The sequence below is a fragment of the Elephantulus edwardii genome, unplaced genomic scaffold (genome assembly GCF_000299155.1).
Source record: "Elephantulus edwardii isolate Elephantulus edwardi_28Jun2011 unplaced genomic scaffold, EleEdw1.0 scaffold00098, whole genome shotgun sequence".
NCBI classification, from domain to species: domain Eukaryota; kingdom Metazoa; phylum Chordata; class Mammalia; order Macroscelidea; family Macroscelididae; genus Elephantulus; species Elephantulus edwardii.
Window position 1 is genome coordinate 7152703 of NW_006399848.1, and position 17055 is coordinate 7169757.

The 17055-nt window shown below is 35.7% G+C and overlaps 1 protein-coding gene across 1 annotated transcript in view; it reads left to right on the forward strand.

The window, feature by feature from the left end:
- The window catches only part of ANKIB1 (ankyrin repeat and IBR domain containing 1), a 215849-nt gene that overhangs the window by 166315 nt on the left and 32479 nt on the right, over window positions 1–17055 (forward strand). Inside the window, exons 6-9 of the mRNA XM_006891465.1 lie at window positions 83–291; window positions 1797–1885; window positions 9415–9559; window positions 12796–12962. Coding sequence (XP_006891527.1) covers window positions 83–291; window positions 1797–1885; window positions 9415–9559; window positions 12796–12962 — 610 coding nt within the window. The remainder of the gene's footprint in view (window positions 1–82; window positions 292–1796; window positions 1886–9414; window positions 9560–12795; window positions 12963–17055) is intronic.

Sequence of the window (17055 nt, forward strand, 5' to 3'; positions counted from 1 at the left end):
AATTGTTGCGTCTATTATTACATGGCTATTCAAAAATTATTAATTATCCTATAATAATTTCCATTTTATTTTCTTCTTGAAGACTGGGACAGGGAGAAATTACTTGAAGCTTGGATGTCCAACCCAGAGAACTGCTGCCAACGATCAGGTGTTCAGATGCCAACTCCACCGCCAAGTGGGTACAATGCATGGGACACTCTCCCTTCTCCACGAACTCCACGGACTACACGCTCTTCTGTCACCTCTCCAGATGAAATCAGCTTGTCTCCTGGGGATTTGGATACAAGTTTGGTAGGGCTTGGTATTTGATGAAGTAATTCCCATCATTTTGGGGTGGGGGTTTTTGCCTTTAAATTTATATTTATTTTGGGTCATGCAACCTTTGATATATTCTTATAACTGAATCTTTGGAGCTCTGGTGGCCTCGTAGTAAGAAGCTGAGCTGCAATCTCAGATGCACACAGTTCAAATCTACCATATGTTCCATGGGAAAATAATTGGCAATCCCTTTTTCTCATGTGTGATTTACTGCCTTGAAAACCTGCTGGTGGGTCAGCTATGGGTCACTTCCAACTCACAACAAAAGCAACTATTCTTAAAGCATTCAGTCCATTTTTCTGATTTTGTAATTATTTACTATTACCATGGAATATACTTCATGATCTTTGAAAATAAAAAGTTTTCTTCATTGATTTCTAAAGAGAAAACATAATGTTTAGGATGATGTACCAACAGTATTTTCACTTTTTTTACTATTGCTTGAAATTATATAAATACCAAAATTTCTAAAATGAGAAAAAAGTTTGTGATAGATCTTTTAAGCCAAAAGTAAAAAGTATTTTTATAATTTTTTGAAAGCTAAGTAATTTTTAAAATATATGTGACATATTAATGATAATGTATATGATATAGCTTTTGGAGTTAACTTACCTAGATACATTTCCATAATAGGTGGGTTTTTATTGAGAAACAATATTGCCATCATCTGTACTTGTCTTACCATTGGTATGTTATTAGAGGAAATGTTGACAGTTCTTGAATAATTTAAGTGATTATAATATCTAATAAATTTGAAAATGCTCTTCATTTTACCTTTTTGGTAAATAGAATTCTACTTCTTTAACTACAGTCTATACCATTATAAAGCTTACTTCTCTTAAGTCATTGTTAAGAAACACAGTTTTAATCCCAGAGGTGCACGGTTCGAACCCACCAGATGCTCTGCCGGGGAAGGAGGGACAATCTCCTCCTGTACCAGTCAGATCTGATTTGACGGTACACGCACACACAAAAAAATAATAATAAAAAACATTGTAAAAAAAAAAAAAAGAAGATACACAGTTTTATAGCCAAGATTCGTGAGTTGATGACCTTAAATTGCTACTCTTAATATCCCAACTTGGTGTACTAAAACCAAAATTACTATGTTTTTATATATTTAAAGGGGCAAACATAAAGTATATGACATAAAGTAGTTATTTTGTAACATATAATTTGATCTTGACTTAAATAGATTATAATGGTTTGTTTCTTTTATTCCAAATGTACAATTGTTGATAAATTTAATACATACATTTGGAATTTTATTTTTGCATTAAGACAGTTAAATCTTACTCTAATATATAATGAAGTAGGCATGATGTATATTATTTAATCAAAGGTAGACAAATTGACTTTAGCTTCCCTCATAACCTTGAAACACTTTAAAATTTATACTTTATTTTCTTTTAAAGAACAAAATTTATCTAGTGTTCTTTTATTGACTTTGTTTACATAATTGTTCTTTTCATCCCCAGTGTGATATTTGTATGTGCAGTATTTCTGTATTTGAAGACCCAGTGGATATGCCCTGTGGACATGACTTTTGTAGAGGATGTTGGGAGTCGTGAGTATATAAACACCTTAGCTTCTTTTACGTCAGGATAGCATTCTGATTTGACAGTAACATTGGTTTGCTTTCAGTAATTAATTTCTGGTGGTGGTGGTGGTGGTGGTGGTGTTAGGTACTGTTGGGTTGGTTCTGACTCATACCATCCTGGGTACAGCAGAGATAAACTGCCTGATCCTGTGCCATCCTTCCTTATTGTTAAGGCCCGTTTTTGCACTCAGAAAAATGAAAGGTCATGTAAGTCAGAGTCAGCTCAGAGGATTTAAAGATACAGGTTGTTTATATGTGTTTCAGAGTTACACTGAAATATAATTTAACTACTAAGGACAATATGACGATTACAGTGAGCAACTAAGAACAAGATATGTTTGAAAAGGAGAATGGAAAGGGGGGTGTGGAAAAAGGAAGAAGAAATCACTACAACAGTGGAGATTAGTGGACGCATTGGGAAGATGAAAAGGAATAGACAAGGTGTAATGGGTACTTGATGAGATGGGATAGGGATAAAAAATCATAAATCAAGAGTAATTTTATAAAACAGCGTACAGAAATTGTTGTATAAAGCTAAATGTACATGAATTAAACAATGTATATGAGTGATTGTAGAAATAAATAATTTTTTTAAAGACCTGATTATTGCTTTTCATGGTACCTTACCAGCCTACCTAGGATTATCCTCCCTACTGCTGCTAGATAGTGCTCAATGGTTTGAGCATGTCACAGATGGTATAGGATTGAACAAGTTCCTCATCTCTTGTTTATAGATTTGCTATGAGTTGTAGTTCATTCAGCCATACCTAGCAACAACAACCACGCAGTCTGCAGTGTCCTTCCTAATGGGGAAGTTACGAGTTAAGGTTCTGGAAATAAACTGCAAGGTAGTGAGTTTTGGCTCTGATGCTTATTACTGTTGATTTATGCAGGTAGGTACCACCTCATACATCAGTTTCCTAATCTGCAAGATTGAAATAAAACTTAGAATTTCAAAAGAAAATAGTAGATAAAATAGAAAATTATTTTGTGATTATTCTTAAATGAGTTAATGTTTATAAGATATTTAGAACAGCCAGGCACACAGTAACCTCTCAGTAAATAGTAATTATTATTTTCCCAAGTATGGTGATAAGAAGCAGCTATTAGTACAGGACTGGCCATTCACTTATGAAACAGCAAACCCTGAAATACCCTGGAGTAGTATCAGAACATTGTTGACTATAGTGCCAGAAGATGAGCCCCTTAGGTTGACCAAAACTATAGCCTAACATTCATTATACTTTCCCTCTGAGGTGTAATCGAGTGCAATACAATAGATACCTTCCTCCTCAAACAAGAATCATCCTTAATTATGTGAATGAAATAAAGCTTTCATCCACTGCAAGACTATCTTTTACTACTTTGGCAAGAATCAACTTCAATCATTCATTAATAATTAGAACCTCGTATATATGAAATATCAGTCTAGAATAGAAAACTTGGAAGTTTTCAAAGCTGAAATGGAATACATTGAGATTGACATAGAAGGCATTTGTGAGCTAAGATGAACTGGTATTGACCATTTTCATCAGACAGACAGCAGAGGAATGGTGTTAAACTCATCTTTTCTTCAAAAAGAATATTCAGGATCTAGCGTAAAAAACAATACTATCACTGATAAAATAATATCTATATGCATATAAAGAAGACCTGTTGATACAATTATTATTCCAGTATACACACCAACTACTGAAATTTATAATTTCTACTGCATCAGGGCTATATCCTTTCTCTGTACATATTTAATCTGTATGGTAAACAAATCTTTCAAAAATCTGAACTTTATAATGAGGAATGTGGCATCAGGATCAGAGAAAGGCTCTTAACAAATATGTCTTGGAGAAAATGCAACCAGGATTCTCTTTTGCATGGATAGTGAAACTTTGTCTCATGTACCTAGGGCATGTTGTTAGGAGAGACCAATCCTTGCAAAAAGACAGAGGATTCGGAAAAGTGGAGAGTCAGCATAAGAGAGGAAGATCTTCAACCAGATGGATTGATGCAGTGACTTCATCAATGAACTCAAATATATCAGAGATGATGAGTATGGCACAGAAGAGGGCAGGTTCAAATCTGTTGTTCATAGGATCTCTATGAGTTGTAGTCTATTGATGACACATAAGAACGACTGACTTTTGCAGTCTGAAATTACATGAACATGCACTCAAGATGCATTAATAATAGTTGGTGACTAGATTGCAAAAGTTGGAAAGAAAGGATTTGTAGTTGGACAATATGACCTTGGTAACAGAAATTAAGTCGGAGATTGTGTGATGGAATTTTGTATAATCTGTTATCTATACATTGCCAGTTACTTTTTTAAAAAGCATAAATGATGGTTATGCACATGGACGTCACCTGATGGACTACACAGGAATCAGGTGAAATAAATCTTTGTAAACAAATGGAGGAAAAGCTCAGTATCACCAGTCAAATAAAGTCTGGGTTCAGATGTCGTACAAACCACCAATTACCCATATGCTAATGCAAATTAAAGCTGAAGAAAATGAAAACAAGTACCCAAGAAGCAAAAGATGACCCTTAGTTTATCCCACCAGAATTTAAAAGCTATCTCAAGTATAGGTTTGATTCATTGAACCCTAGTGATAATGAGGATGAATTGTGGGATTGCATCCAAGATATCTTCCCTAAAGAATGCAATAGGTCATTAAAAAGACAGGAAAAGAAAGACCAAAATGAGTTTCAGAAGAGATCCTCAAACTTGCTGTTGAACAAAAGGTAGCTAAAGCAAAAAGAAATGATAACAAAAGAGCTGAACAGAGTTTTAAAGGACAGCTTGAGAAGACAAGGAATGTTATAAGGAAATGTGCAAAGCCTCTCTGGTGGGTTCAGACTGCCAAAGATATGCAACCTTTGTGTTAGCAGTGCAACTTGCTATGGAAATATAGGTGGTTGTTTAAATTAGGGGTAACTTGATCACCCAAGGCAGATATAGGAAATGGGAAAGGAAGGCTTTTACTTTAAGTAAAGCCACACACACACAATTCATCAGAAGATTAAAAGGCACTTATGAAAAAGATGGACAAGGTAAGTAAAAAGAATGCCAGGAAAATTCTTATTAAATCCTAGAAGCCCTTGGGAAGAGAGAATTTGCAAGAAGCTGTTAAGCAGTGTCAGCTGGTTCACAGAATTCAAAGGAGGTAAAAGATGAGAGGTCTTGAATAAACTGGGTAAATGGATAGTCTTTCTGTCCTTGGTGAGAGCTATCCTTTTAATGAAAAGGTGCCACTAGATGCTACAGGTTGAAAAGTAAATGGAATTGGCTTGGGGATAAGGGGGCAGAACAATTTCTGGGCGGGGGGGGGAAGGAAAACATTTTGTCAAGAAATTTGGATGTCTAGGAATGGAAAATGGAACTAAAAATGACTATTTGCTGGTTAAAGAGTTTTCAGAAGGGAAAACAAGCATGTTTATTATGCTGAGAGTAAGAGTCTTCAGAGAGTAAGATGGAGTATAGAGTAATAGATCATACAGGTCCCAGAACATACCGGCAAATTTGAGGATTAACCTGGGAGTAAAGAAGGAATCGTTACTTCAGTAAAGTGAGTGAAATAAGGCAGCATTAACTCTACAACTCTGTTAAGGAGCTCAGATAGGCTATTGGGTATGAAGTTTCACCCCCAACCCAAAGGCACATGGTTCAAATTCACCGGCTGCTCTACGGCAGAGAGATGGACAGTCTCCCACACAAAGTGGTAGTTGTTGTTGTTGTTAGGTGGTGTCAAGTACAACTCATAGCAACTCTATGAACAAAAGACTGAACCTCTTTCTATCCTGTGCCATCCCCACACTTTCTGACACATTAGAGCCCATTGCAGCATTCAACGTGGCTATCCACCTATCTTAGAGCCTTTCTCTCCTTCACCAGCCCTCCACCCTTCCCAGCATCATGTCCTTTTCCAAGGAATAGCCCATCCTAGCAACATGTCCAGAGTATGTGAGGCCAAGCCTCTTCATTTTTGCCTCTAAAGAGCACTCTGGCTGCATCCTCTCCAAGACAAATCTGTTTTTTCTCTTGGCCATTCATAGGATGTTCAGTGCTCTTCTCCAGCACCATAGTTCAGAGGCATCAATTCTTTTCCTGTCATCCTTATTCATTGTCCAGCTCTCAGATGCATAGCAAGTGATCAGAAAGACCATGGCCTGAATCAGATGCACGTTAATTCTTAAACTGACATTTTCAGTCCTCAATAATTTGGAGAGGTCCCTTTCTGCAAATTTTCCCAGTGCAGTGTGTCTCCTTATTTCCTGACGGCTGGTACCAAGGGTGTTAATTTTGGATATAAACAAGATGAAGCTGTTGACAATTTCAGTCACCTCTGCACCCATCATGATGCTGCCTATGGGTCCAGTGATAAGAATCTTTGTTTTTTGCCATTGAGATGCAGTCCATACCAAAGGCTCCATTCCTTGATCTTCTGCAACAAGCACTTCAAGTCCTCCCTTTCTGCAAGCAAGATTGTGTCATCTGCATAAGGCAAGCTATTTATGAGTCTCACTCCAATCCTGATGCCACATTCCTCCTCAAAGAGTCCAGCTTCTTGGATAATTTGCTCAAAATACAAATTGAATAGATACATAGAATGGAACCCTGGTACACTCCCTTCCCAGTTTCAGACCATACAGTGCCCCCCAGCTTCATTTACACAACAGCCTCCTGGTTCAGGTTTAAGTTCCACATAGACACAATGAAATGCTCTGGGAATCCCATTCTTCTCATTGTCAGTCACAACTGGTCATGATCTACACAGTCAGATGCCTTTGCATAGTTAATTAAGCACAAATAGACATTCTTCTGGTATTCCTTACTTTCAACCAGGATCCATCCAACATCAACAATCCCTGGTTCTATGACCTCTGCTTGAACTAATGGCAGTCCCCTATCTATGTATTGTTCCAGCCATTTTTAATGCTCTTCAGGAGTATTTTGCAATAAAGAGCATCGTTTAACAATTGGAGCATGGAAAGTACTTAGCTTGAATGTTGGAAAACTGGAAATTGTTAAAAATGAAATTAAATACATGAATATCGACATACTAGGCATCAGTGAGATGAGGTGGACCAGTTTGGCCAGTTTGAATAAAATAAAACATGGTATACTATGCAGGGAAGAAAAAAACAGAAAAATGATGTTACATTCATAGTCAAAATGTTAATTTCAAGTTCTGTTCTGAAATACCATGTTGTGAGAGAGAGGATAATATCCATACACATACAAGGAAGGTGCATTAACTTGACTATTATCCAAATACACGTTCCTATATCTAGAGTCATAGAAGAAATTGAGAATTTTTACCAGATCTTGCATCTGAAATTGACTGAACATACAATCAGAGTGTATTAATGAGAATTGGTGCCTTGAATGCAAAAGTAGGAAACATTGAAGAAGGGATAGTATTTTGAAAATTAGGGCTTGGTAATGTGAAGTTGGGCTGATTAAATTTTCTATTTAGAGTGATTTATTCACTGCAAATACCTTTTTAAGAAGACACAAATGATGACTTTACACATGGATCTCACCTGCTGGGCTGCATAGAAATCAGATTGACTACATTTGTGGAAGAAATTGTTGGAGACGCTCAATATCAGCAGTCAAAACTAGGCCAGGGGCAGACTGTGGGTCAGATCAGCAATTACTCATACGAAAGTTCAAATTGAGGCCGAAGAAAATGAAAATAAGTCCACAGAAACCAAGATATGATCTTGAATCAATTCCATCTGAACTTCATGATCATCTTCAGAATAGGGTTGAGATATCGAACACACACACAAAGTTAGAGCCTCTAAAAACCCCCTGGAATATCAACTAAGAATTGATTCCGTCTTAGTGGCAGTGATTGATTTGATGTTAGAAGCATGTTAAGAGAGAGACTCTGTTTTCTCCATTTGATGTCTCATCTCTGAGATAGGTAAGGATGTGGAGTAATAAGAATAGAACAGTGGAGCAGATCTGATATGCTTATGTTGTTGTTAAAAGTTAATTGATTTAAGGTATTTAAAGAACTGAAAATTAAGGTATTAATAGTTAATGGAATAAACTGAAGGTGATGACTGGAGAATTAAGCATCAATTTGCCTGGTTTTCCATTTGTGTCTCAAGATTTAAATGTCCAATTTAAATAATCCATTTTAAGTTTGTGTAGTTCTTGCTTTTCTAAAGGCAATGTTAAAAATAGTAACACTAAGGGAGTTCTTGTGGCCTAGTGGCAAGAAGCTGCACTGCAATCCCAGAGGTATGTAATTTGAATCCACCAGATGCTTTACTGGAGAAGGAGGGACAATCTCCTCCTGTACCAGTCAGATCCAGTTTGACAGTACACACACAAAAAAATAATAAAATAAAATTTAAAAAATAATATTAATAGTCTTTGCAAAGATTTTTACTCTGCCAGATAGCAAGAAGTTATTTCACATGTGTGATAATTGTTTTACAGTTCTATGATATAGATGCAGTTATGTCTGCTTTACAGTTCACAAAACTTGGGCTCAGCAAAGCAATTTGTGTGTGTGTACCATCAAATTGATCTGACTGGTACAGAAGGAGATTGCCCTTCCTTCTCCAGTAGAGAATCTGGTGGATTCAAACCCCATACCTCTGGGATTGCAGTGCAGCTTTTTGCCACTGGGCCACCAGAGCTCCCTAAAGTACTTTTTAAAAATATACAGACTATTGGGACATGGACATAATTGTTTGCTTTTTTGTCAATAATGTTGTGTTTTCAGCTACTGTTTATTACATAGTGTCTTAAGTTCCTGTTTAACATCTTCTGCATAAATTGTGACATGGTTTATATTCTTCAAAGGCACTACTTTTAATGAAGTATTAAACTGTATTTTCATAATAAACTATTAGCTTAGAAAAAACAAAACCCTCAGGGTCAGGAAGATAAAATAAGTTGCTTGAAGCCATACAGCATTTTGGTAGTAGACCGGAGTATTTAAATTCAAAATCCTGCTCTTCTCCACTTAATTGTTACAATCACTTTCTAGTTTTACTTTTTCCTACTCCCGTTACTTGTATGCCTAGTTGGTACATAACATTTAATATTCTTTTAAAGGAATTATGATGCTATGCTGCATTCTACCGACACTATAGAAGCTCTTGGTTCAACTATAGTTTAGTTCTGCTCTATTGTTCATTCTTATTTAAAGCTATAGGAAAAATGAGAATTTAATGTGATTTTTCTAAGTAGCTCATTTCTGAGTTTTTAATATTAAAATGTATTGTTTCACATTTTTAGAAATACTACAGGAAAATAGGAAATATATGCATAATAATAGCTGCTCAAGTAGTAAATATTCAATAATGTTTGGGAATTCTGTGGCTGAATATGTGATAATTGATGCACTCTACATATTTCAGGCACTTCATTGGCACATACATGGTAACATACAGTTTAGAATAACAAATAACTTCTTATGATGCACAAATACATTTTATCCTTACTCTTTTTCTGTCAATGATTTTAATAGGTTTTTGAATTTAAAAATTCAAGAAGGTGAAGCTCACAATATTTTCTGCCCTGCATATGATTGTTTCCAACTTGTGCCTGTGGATATCATAGAAAGTGTAGTTTCTAAAGAGATGGACAAACGCTATCTACAGTTTGATATTAAGGTATATAGACAATTATCTATCTGATATCTTAGTTATTTTATTAAACCTATAAAGCAGAGTATATGTACTTTTAAATATTATCTTTGAAAACATAAAATCTTAGTCTCTGACTTTACTTCTCAAAAAATAACTAAAAGGATAATGGTATTAAAGTTTAAAGCTGCAGTTTTTGGGACCTTGGAACTTCAAGGTCACTTGGCAGAACATTGTACACAGAGCTAATGCTTTGCATCCTCCTCTGACGAGTAGCAACTGGTGGTCTTAAGAACTTGTAAGAAGTAATCTACGGTACAACTGTTGATCATTTGCTGTCTGGAATTTAAAAAAAAGGAGGGAACAAAAACAAAGATGTACTGAAACAAGTACTCTACTCGAACATCTAGTCAATGATTCTGAGAGCAGAAGAACCAAATGGTGTCCAGACAACTACCACGCAGTAGAAGATCGTGTGTAAAATGAGGGGTTTGAGGGATGGTGAGGAAGTCTGGAATGAAACTAAGACATAAAATCCTGGCTTGCTGGTCTGATAGAAACTTGGAAGACTCTCAAGACTAGAGCTTGTGGTTACCCTTTGAACCTAGAACAAAACTAGCATTTGGGGAGAGGCACTTACTCCTTATAATAACAAGGATAAAGCTCATAAGGCAAGAAGTAGGAAAGAAAGGTTAATGAAAATGAGAATTTTCAGGATAAAGTGAATACATTATTAATATTGTAATTAATATTAAAGAACAAAATAAATGGTAACTATTTAATATAAAACTAGTTTCCATTGTGAACTTCCACTCAAATCACGATTTAAAAATGATTAGGAAAAAAAAACAACACTATAAAGGCTAAAGCATTATTGTATAATCTCTGTCATTGCCAATGAGTCTTTTCTGGCATAGAGCTGACAGTCGACTTGTTTCCAGTACTACGTTAACTTCAACCCACCAGAGAAGTTCAGCCTGTGGATTACCAGTGCACCTCTCTCTGGACTGTGCCCTTAAGGCTCTATTATTTCATATTACTCTGTATTATTTTATGATCATAGAAGGAAAGTTAAGACTAAAATACATAATTAGAAGTTTACTAATAAAATTACTGCTCAGAATAAAAACTAATTTATTTGCCTATTTCAGTTTTATTAATGTGCAACTTTCCTCAAACTTATTATATTTTCTGTTCCTAAGTATAGGTACTTAGAAATAAAAATTATCAACTTGAGATTTTTTGTTTATTTCCCAATGGTAGTTTCTTATCATGAATTAAGCTTTTTATCCTTGTTTTCCTATTTTTATTCAGAAGTTATTTCTTCTTTTGTGACATTTAAAAGGTATATTTTGGTGAGCTCTGGTGGCCTAGTGGCAAGAAGCTGTACTGCAGTCCTTGAGGTGCACGGTTCAAATCCACCAGATGCTCTGCCAAGAAGGAAGGACAATCTCATCCTATACCAGTCAGATTGCTTTGACCACACACACACACACAAATACACAAATAAAATAAAAGAAAAAAAAGGTACATTTTAACTGCCCTTTGCAGATTATCCTGGTTTATTCTCTAATACATAAATTTTAAGAAACAAAAATGTGCTATTATTTCTTGACTGTAGCGAGTACTACATCACTGTTTTTTATGTATTAGCAGGATTCCATATTGGAATTTTCTAATAATTCATATAGTAATCAATATTATATTAATAATTATACTTCATCAGAAAATTAGCACACTGAATGAGAAGATATTAAATTTTATGTTCATTATGTAAATAATTGCATTTATAGATTAACACAGTATTTCAAAGGGCAACTTGGGATGACAAAGCTAAGTATTATATACGAAGAACAAAAAGGGAACAGCACACTCAGCGTTTACCAAGCTGAAAGAACCTAAGAACAAATTCAAGCTTCAAGTTTCAGTAATGAAGGAGTGTATGAGGAAAATCTTAAATCATGAAGCCTCAAAAGAACATGAAAGGAACACACAGAGACACGGTACCAAAATGAATTGAACCTTTTTCGCAACCAAGAATCAGTTGTCTGAACAGAACAAGGGAATACTGCTTGCTTTGAAATCAGGAGAGAAGTGTGTTGGGGTTGTCTTCTTTCTCTATACATATTCAGTCTGTATGCTGAGTAAGTTATTTGAAAAACTGGATTTCATGAAGAAGAATGTGGCATCAGGATTGGAGGATGAGTCATCAACATCAACATGTTTTGGAGAAAATACAATTTGGTTGCTGCAGGTGTAAAGGTCTTACATAACACTTGCTGTGGAAGATCAAAGACAACAGCCTTTAATATGGATTACATCTCAGTGTCAAGAAAACAAGTCTTCACCATTGGACCGATAAGCAGCATCATGCTAGATAGAGGAAAGATTAAAGTTGTCAGTGATTTAATTTTACCTGTCTCCATAATCCGTGCCCATTATAGCAGCAGTCAAGAAATCAAAAGATATGTCACCGTGGGAAAATGCGCTGCCAGGAACTTCTCTAAAGTGCTAAAGAACAGCAATGTTTGTATAAAGACTAAGGTATACCTGATCAAAGGCATGGTATTTTTCACTTGCTTCCTATGCATTTAAAAGTTGGATAATGAATAAGGATGGCTGAAAAAGAAACAGTGCCTTTGAATTGTGTTGGCGAATAGTATTGAATATGCCATTGATTGCCCACTGGACAAACAAACCTGTCTTCAGTGAAGTGCAGTCGGGATACTTCTTAGATGCAAGGATGGTGTTGTCAGGAGGAGTCAGCCAGTCCTTGGGACAGCATGCTGGGAAAGGTAGAGCGTCAAAGAAAAGAGAAGACGATCCTCAACAAGACATACTGACACAGGGACTGTACCAGTGCACGCATGTCCAAGATCGAGAGGAAGGCACAGCATAAAGCTAGATTCCTATCTGGTGTTCATAAAGGCACTGTGAGTTGTAGTCAACTCAAGGACACCTAACAGCAACAACTTGGTTTTACATTAAAGAAAATATAAATTTTTTTAAGTCTTGTAATTATATAAATTTTTAAAGTCTTATCTTTACATAAATTCTTAAAATCTTGTCATTACTAAAATAACTGTAGTTCTCCCATTTTATGAAGATTTTTCATACTCTAAAATGTTTTTTTAAGTATTTCTTGGGACATATCTCGCCATTTTATTTTTTTTTTATCTTTAACATAAGTTGCTATAGATGTGCCCTACTAGAATTTACAGTTAAAACATTTCTGCTATATTTTCTTTCTGCTTTTTGAACAGGCTTTTGTTGAAAATAATCCTGCCATTAAGTGGTGTCCTACGCCTGGCTGTGAACGAGCTGTCAGATTAACAAAACAAGGATCAAATACTTCTGGATCTGACTCCCTCAGCTTTCCATTGTTGAGAGCACCTGCTGTGGATTGTGGGAAAGGACACATCTTCTGCTGGTTAGTGTGGCACAACTTAAGAGGAGATGAACCTCTATCCTCTAACAATTGTTAAAGAATCTTTGTCTACTGAATCAGGCCTCTAACTTGTATTATTTTTATTAATAATGGTATGTAATTGTTGTTGTTATGTGCCATTGAGTCACCTATAACTCGTAGTGACCCTAAGAAGCTATACCTCTGAACCCTGCCCTATCATGAGCCAGTCTCACTGACTCTGACACACCTATTTCTGTTTCCCTAGTTACCATGTCATTCCATCCCATCTGGGGACTTCTTTTCCAACTCTGTCACTCCACCCCTCCGATCATGGTCTCCTTCTCCAAGGACTTATCACTCCTGGCCACGTGCCCAAAGTATGTGAAACAGAGCTTCAAAATCCTTGCCTCCAAGGAGAAACCTGCCCCTCCAAGTCAGACCTGTTATTGTGTGCTTGATGTGTGCCAGTCATCATTCAGTATAGTTTTTGTATGTTGACTTCTCCACCAGTTCTGTGAATTAGGTATTGATAGTATCCCCAGTTTACAAATTAGTTAACTCAGATGCTGAAAAGTCATCCAGGGTTATACTGCTAGTACGTGGCAGAAATAGAGTGCAACTCTGTTTGATTCCAAACTTTATCTAATACCAAATTGTTGGCCACACACACACAAAAAAAACTGTTTTGAGAACTAAACTTTTTTAAACATGAAACCTTTGTGTTAACCAGAGATACACAGAATTACTGTGGAAACTCCAGATTTCAACCAGGGCAAGTAAGACTTTTATTCCATTTTTGACATGGGTTTTGAAATGCGACTTAAAACAAAAATTCTTCCAGATGATTCTAATGAATAACCCTAGTGGGGAACCAGTGACTGCAAGTTTTTTGTAGCTCATGCTTTCTTTCATATTGGTTTTTTTGTTGTTTTTGGTTTTTTTTTTGCTTTCTTTCATTTTTACTGCCTATTCAGTAACTCCAAACTAATAATAAATCAGTAACAGGCTGTATAACTGTGTACAGTCATTTCCCCTGTATGTTTATCTGCCATCACCCTTTTACTTTATTCGATATTACATGACTATTAAATTTTATTTTCATTGATTCGATTATCAGAAAAGAAGTAATATTTATTCTACTTTTTACACAATTCCAGAATTTTTCCCATATGAATTATTAGCAGTAGTTGTTATTTTTGTTATTAGGTACCATCAAGTCAGTGACCATTGGTAGCAACGTTATATAAAACTACTGTCTTTCACATTCCTCATAATCATCATGGCTATTTTTGAGCCAAATTTTGCAGCCATCTGTGACTATCTTATTGAAGATCTTTCTTTTTTTCAGCACCTCTACTTTTCCAAGTATTATCTCTTTGTCTATGTTCTAGAACTTCATGATAATGTGTCCAAAGTACCTGAAATGAAATCTCACTGTTCTTACATCTAGAGAATATTCTAGCAATATTTCTTTAAAGATGGATTGTCTATTCTTCTAGTAATCTATGGAATCTATTCAATATTCTTCACCAGCTTCAAATTCAAAGGCATCAAGCTATTTTTTGGTCTTCCTTATTCATGCATATTGGGAGCTCTGGTGGCCCAGAGGAATGAAGCTGTACTACAATTCTAAAGGCATGAAGTTCAAATCCACCAGATGTTCCATGTGCAATTAATTGCCTCTGAAATCCTGCTGGAGGGTCAGCTATGGGTTAGTTTGAACTCAAAGACACAACACAACAACAAAAACAATTCTGCAAATCAGATAAATGACTGGCTGGGTCAGGCGAAATGTTACCTTTGCTATTAAATACTTTATATCGGTCTTTTGCAGCATTATTTACTCTATGCAGTACTTCTCTGATTATAGATCCAAGTGAAATAAAATCCTTGATAACTTCACTGGTTTATTTTATCATTATTTTGCTTATTAATTCAGCTTAAGGATATTTGGTTTTATGTTGAAGTGTAACTGCTACTAATGGCCATATTGTTTGATCTTCATTGGTAATCTCTTTTGGTACTCAAAGTATGCAACGTTTTATTGTCTACATATTGCAGGTTGTTGATGCATCTTCCTTCATTTCTTATGCAGTAGTCTTCTGAAGTTAGTCCAGTTTCTTATTCTACGGAATTCCCTTTATCAAATCCTTCAGTGCAGCTTAGACTTCTTTCAAAACCCTCAGTTCCTTATCATGTACCACCTCCTGAAGTGGTTGAATGTCCACCAATTCTTTCAGATGCAGTTACTCTATATATTCTTTATTCCAGCTATTTTCACATTTCATAGTACATTGTCTACTTGAGCCACACTTTGAAAGCTTCTGTTCAACTCTTTTATTTTATCCTTTCTGCCTTTAGTTTTAAATAAAGCTCTACATTCAAGAGCAAGTTTCAAAATCTCTTTGGAAAACAGTTGTGATCTTTCTTCTTTCTTAGTCTTTAATGACCTTTTTCTTTCTTCATATGATATCCCTGATGTCACCCCACAATTCATAGGGTCTCTGGCAATTTAGTATTCAGTGCATCTTACCTATTTTTTGAGGTGGTCTTAAATTCATGTATGATATGCTCTAGGTTTTACTTTGAGTTCTGAATTGAGATTTTGCTGAAGAATATTGAATACAGTATGGACTGTCAAAAGATTAAACAGCTCTGTTTCAGAGGAAACACTATGAGAGTGGTCCATATGGACAGAGATAATGAAACTTCATCTCCCATACGTTGTGCATGTTGTTGGGAGTAGCCAAAACTTGGAAATAGATAGCATACTGGGACAGGTGGAGGATCAGAGAAAGACAAGAGCCCCAAGCAGATGGATTCACACATTAAGTGTAACAATGGGATCAAGAATATTAGAGATCATGAGAGTGGCACAGGGTAAGGCTGGATTCATATCTGTTGTTCATTGGGTTACTATGAGTCATTGTCAACTCAGCAACAGTATTAAGTGGTCTTAGCAACAGTATTAACAGCTCTTCCTTGTAAGCATGTGGATTGTCCTATCACAGACCAAAAAAGTATTTCAGGATAGACATTTACTAGTTCAAGGATAGACTTTAGATAGGATAAATTTTTTTTTTTTAATTTTTACTGGACTGCTTCACCCTCAAGGCAGTCTCTGTCTTTACATTCTTAGTATCTGTATTTATTTATACATTATAAAAGCTTTGTGTATAATGAGAAGTTCTATGTAACTTTAGTCACATGTTATCTGATGATCTTATCTCATGTTTCAAGCTTTTTATGACATGAAGACATGTGATTCTGATTTTACTGCTTTCTTTTTCTAGAAATCTCTGAAATTTTCTGAAGATAATCACAATAGCCATAACAAATGGCAATAAGAATTTATTCCTTTTTAAGAATATATGAGGGAATCAGATGACAGCCATCCTCAGCATATATCTAAATATGCTCTTTGTTGGGGGAGAAGGTAGGAGTAGGCATCTCTCTTCCCACAACAGGAAAGGAAGAAAATTTTCTTTCTACCCTTCATAACTGTACCTGATATGCTTATTATCCATAGTCTTTATTATTGCAGTTTTGATAATCTGGCAGTCAAAATTATTCCTAGATGGTCTTCAACATGTGAATGTGCTTTCACTTGTACCAGTGACCATCTTGTCTCTGTTTTTCTTTGCATTAGGTAGGTAGTATATACTCCTGTAACTTTATCCCATCTGAGATATAAAACAAAATCTATCTCCTCTAAGGCAGTTCCTTAAATATTTCTTGTTAAAATATTTCTTAGCTGCCATGATCTTGATCTGCCAGGAGAAGCAAACTCATTACTGTTGGTCCCATGTCAGCAGAACAAACCCATAGCTGACCCTTCAGCTGTGGAGGCTTGCAGAGACTGTAAATTCCATAAGAGGAGATTGCCTGTTTTTCTTAAGAGTGGCTGGTTGAGTTGAACCACCATTAGTCTTCCAGAGCTCCATTCTCCACTAGAGACAATGAAAAAAGCTTTCAGTTTAACCTAATAGTTATTTTGCTTCTTTATCAGCTTAGAATTTTCTCTGGTCCCTTTAATCACCACTGTCTCCATTAGAAACTGTGACACTTGTCATTCCCTCACAAAACTGTAGGTTATGTTGTTGTTGTTATGTGC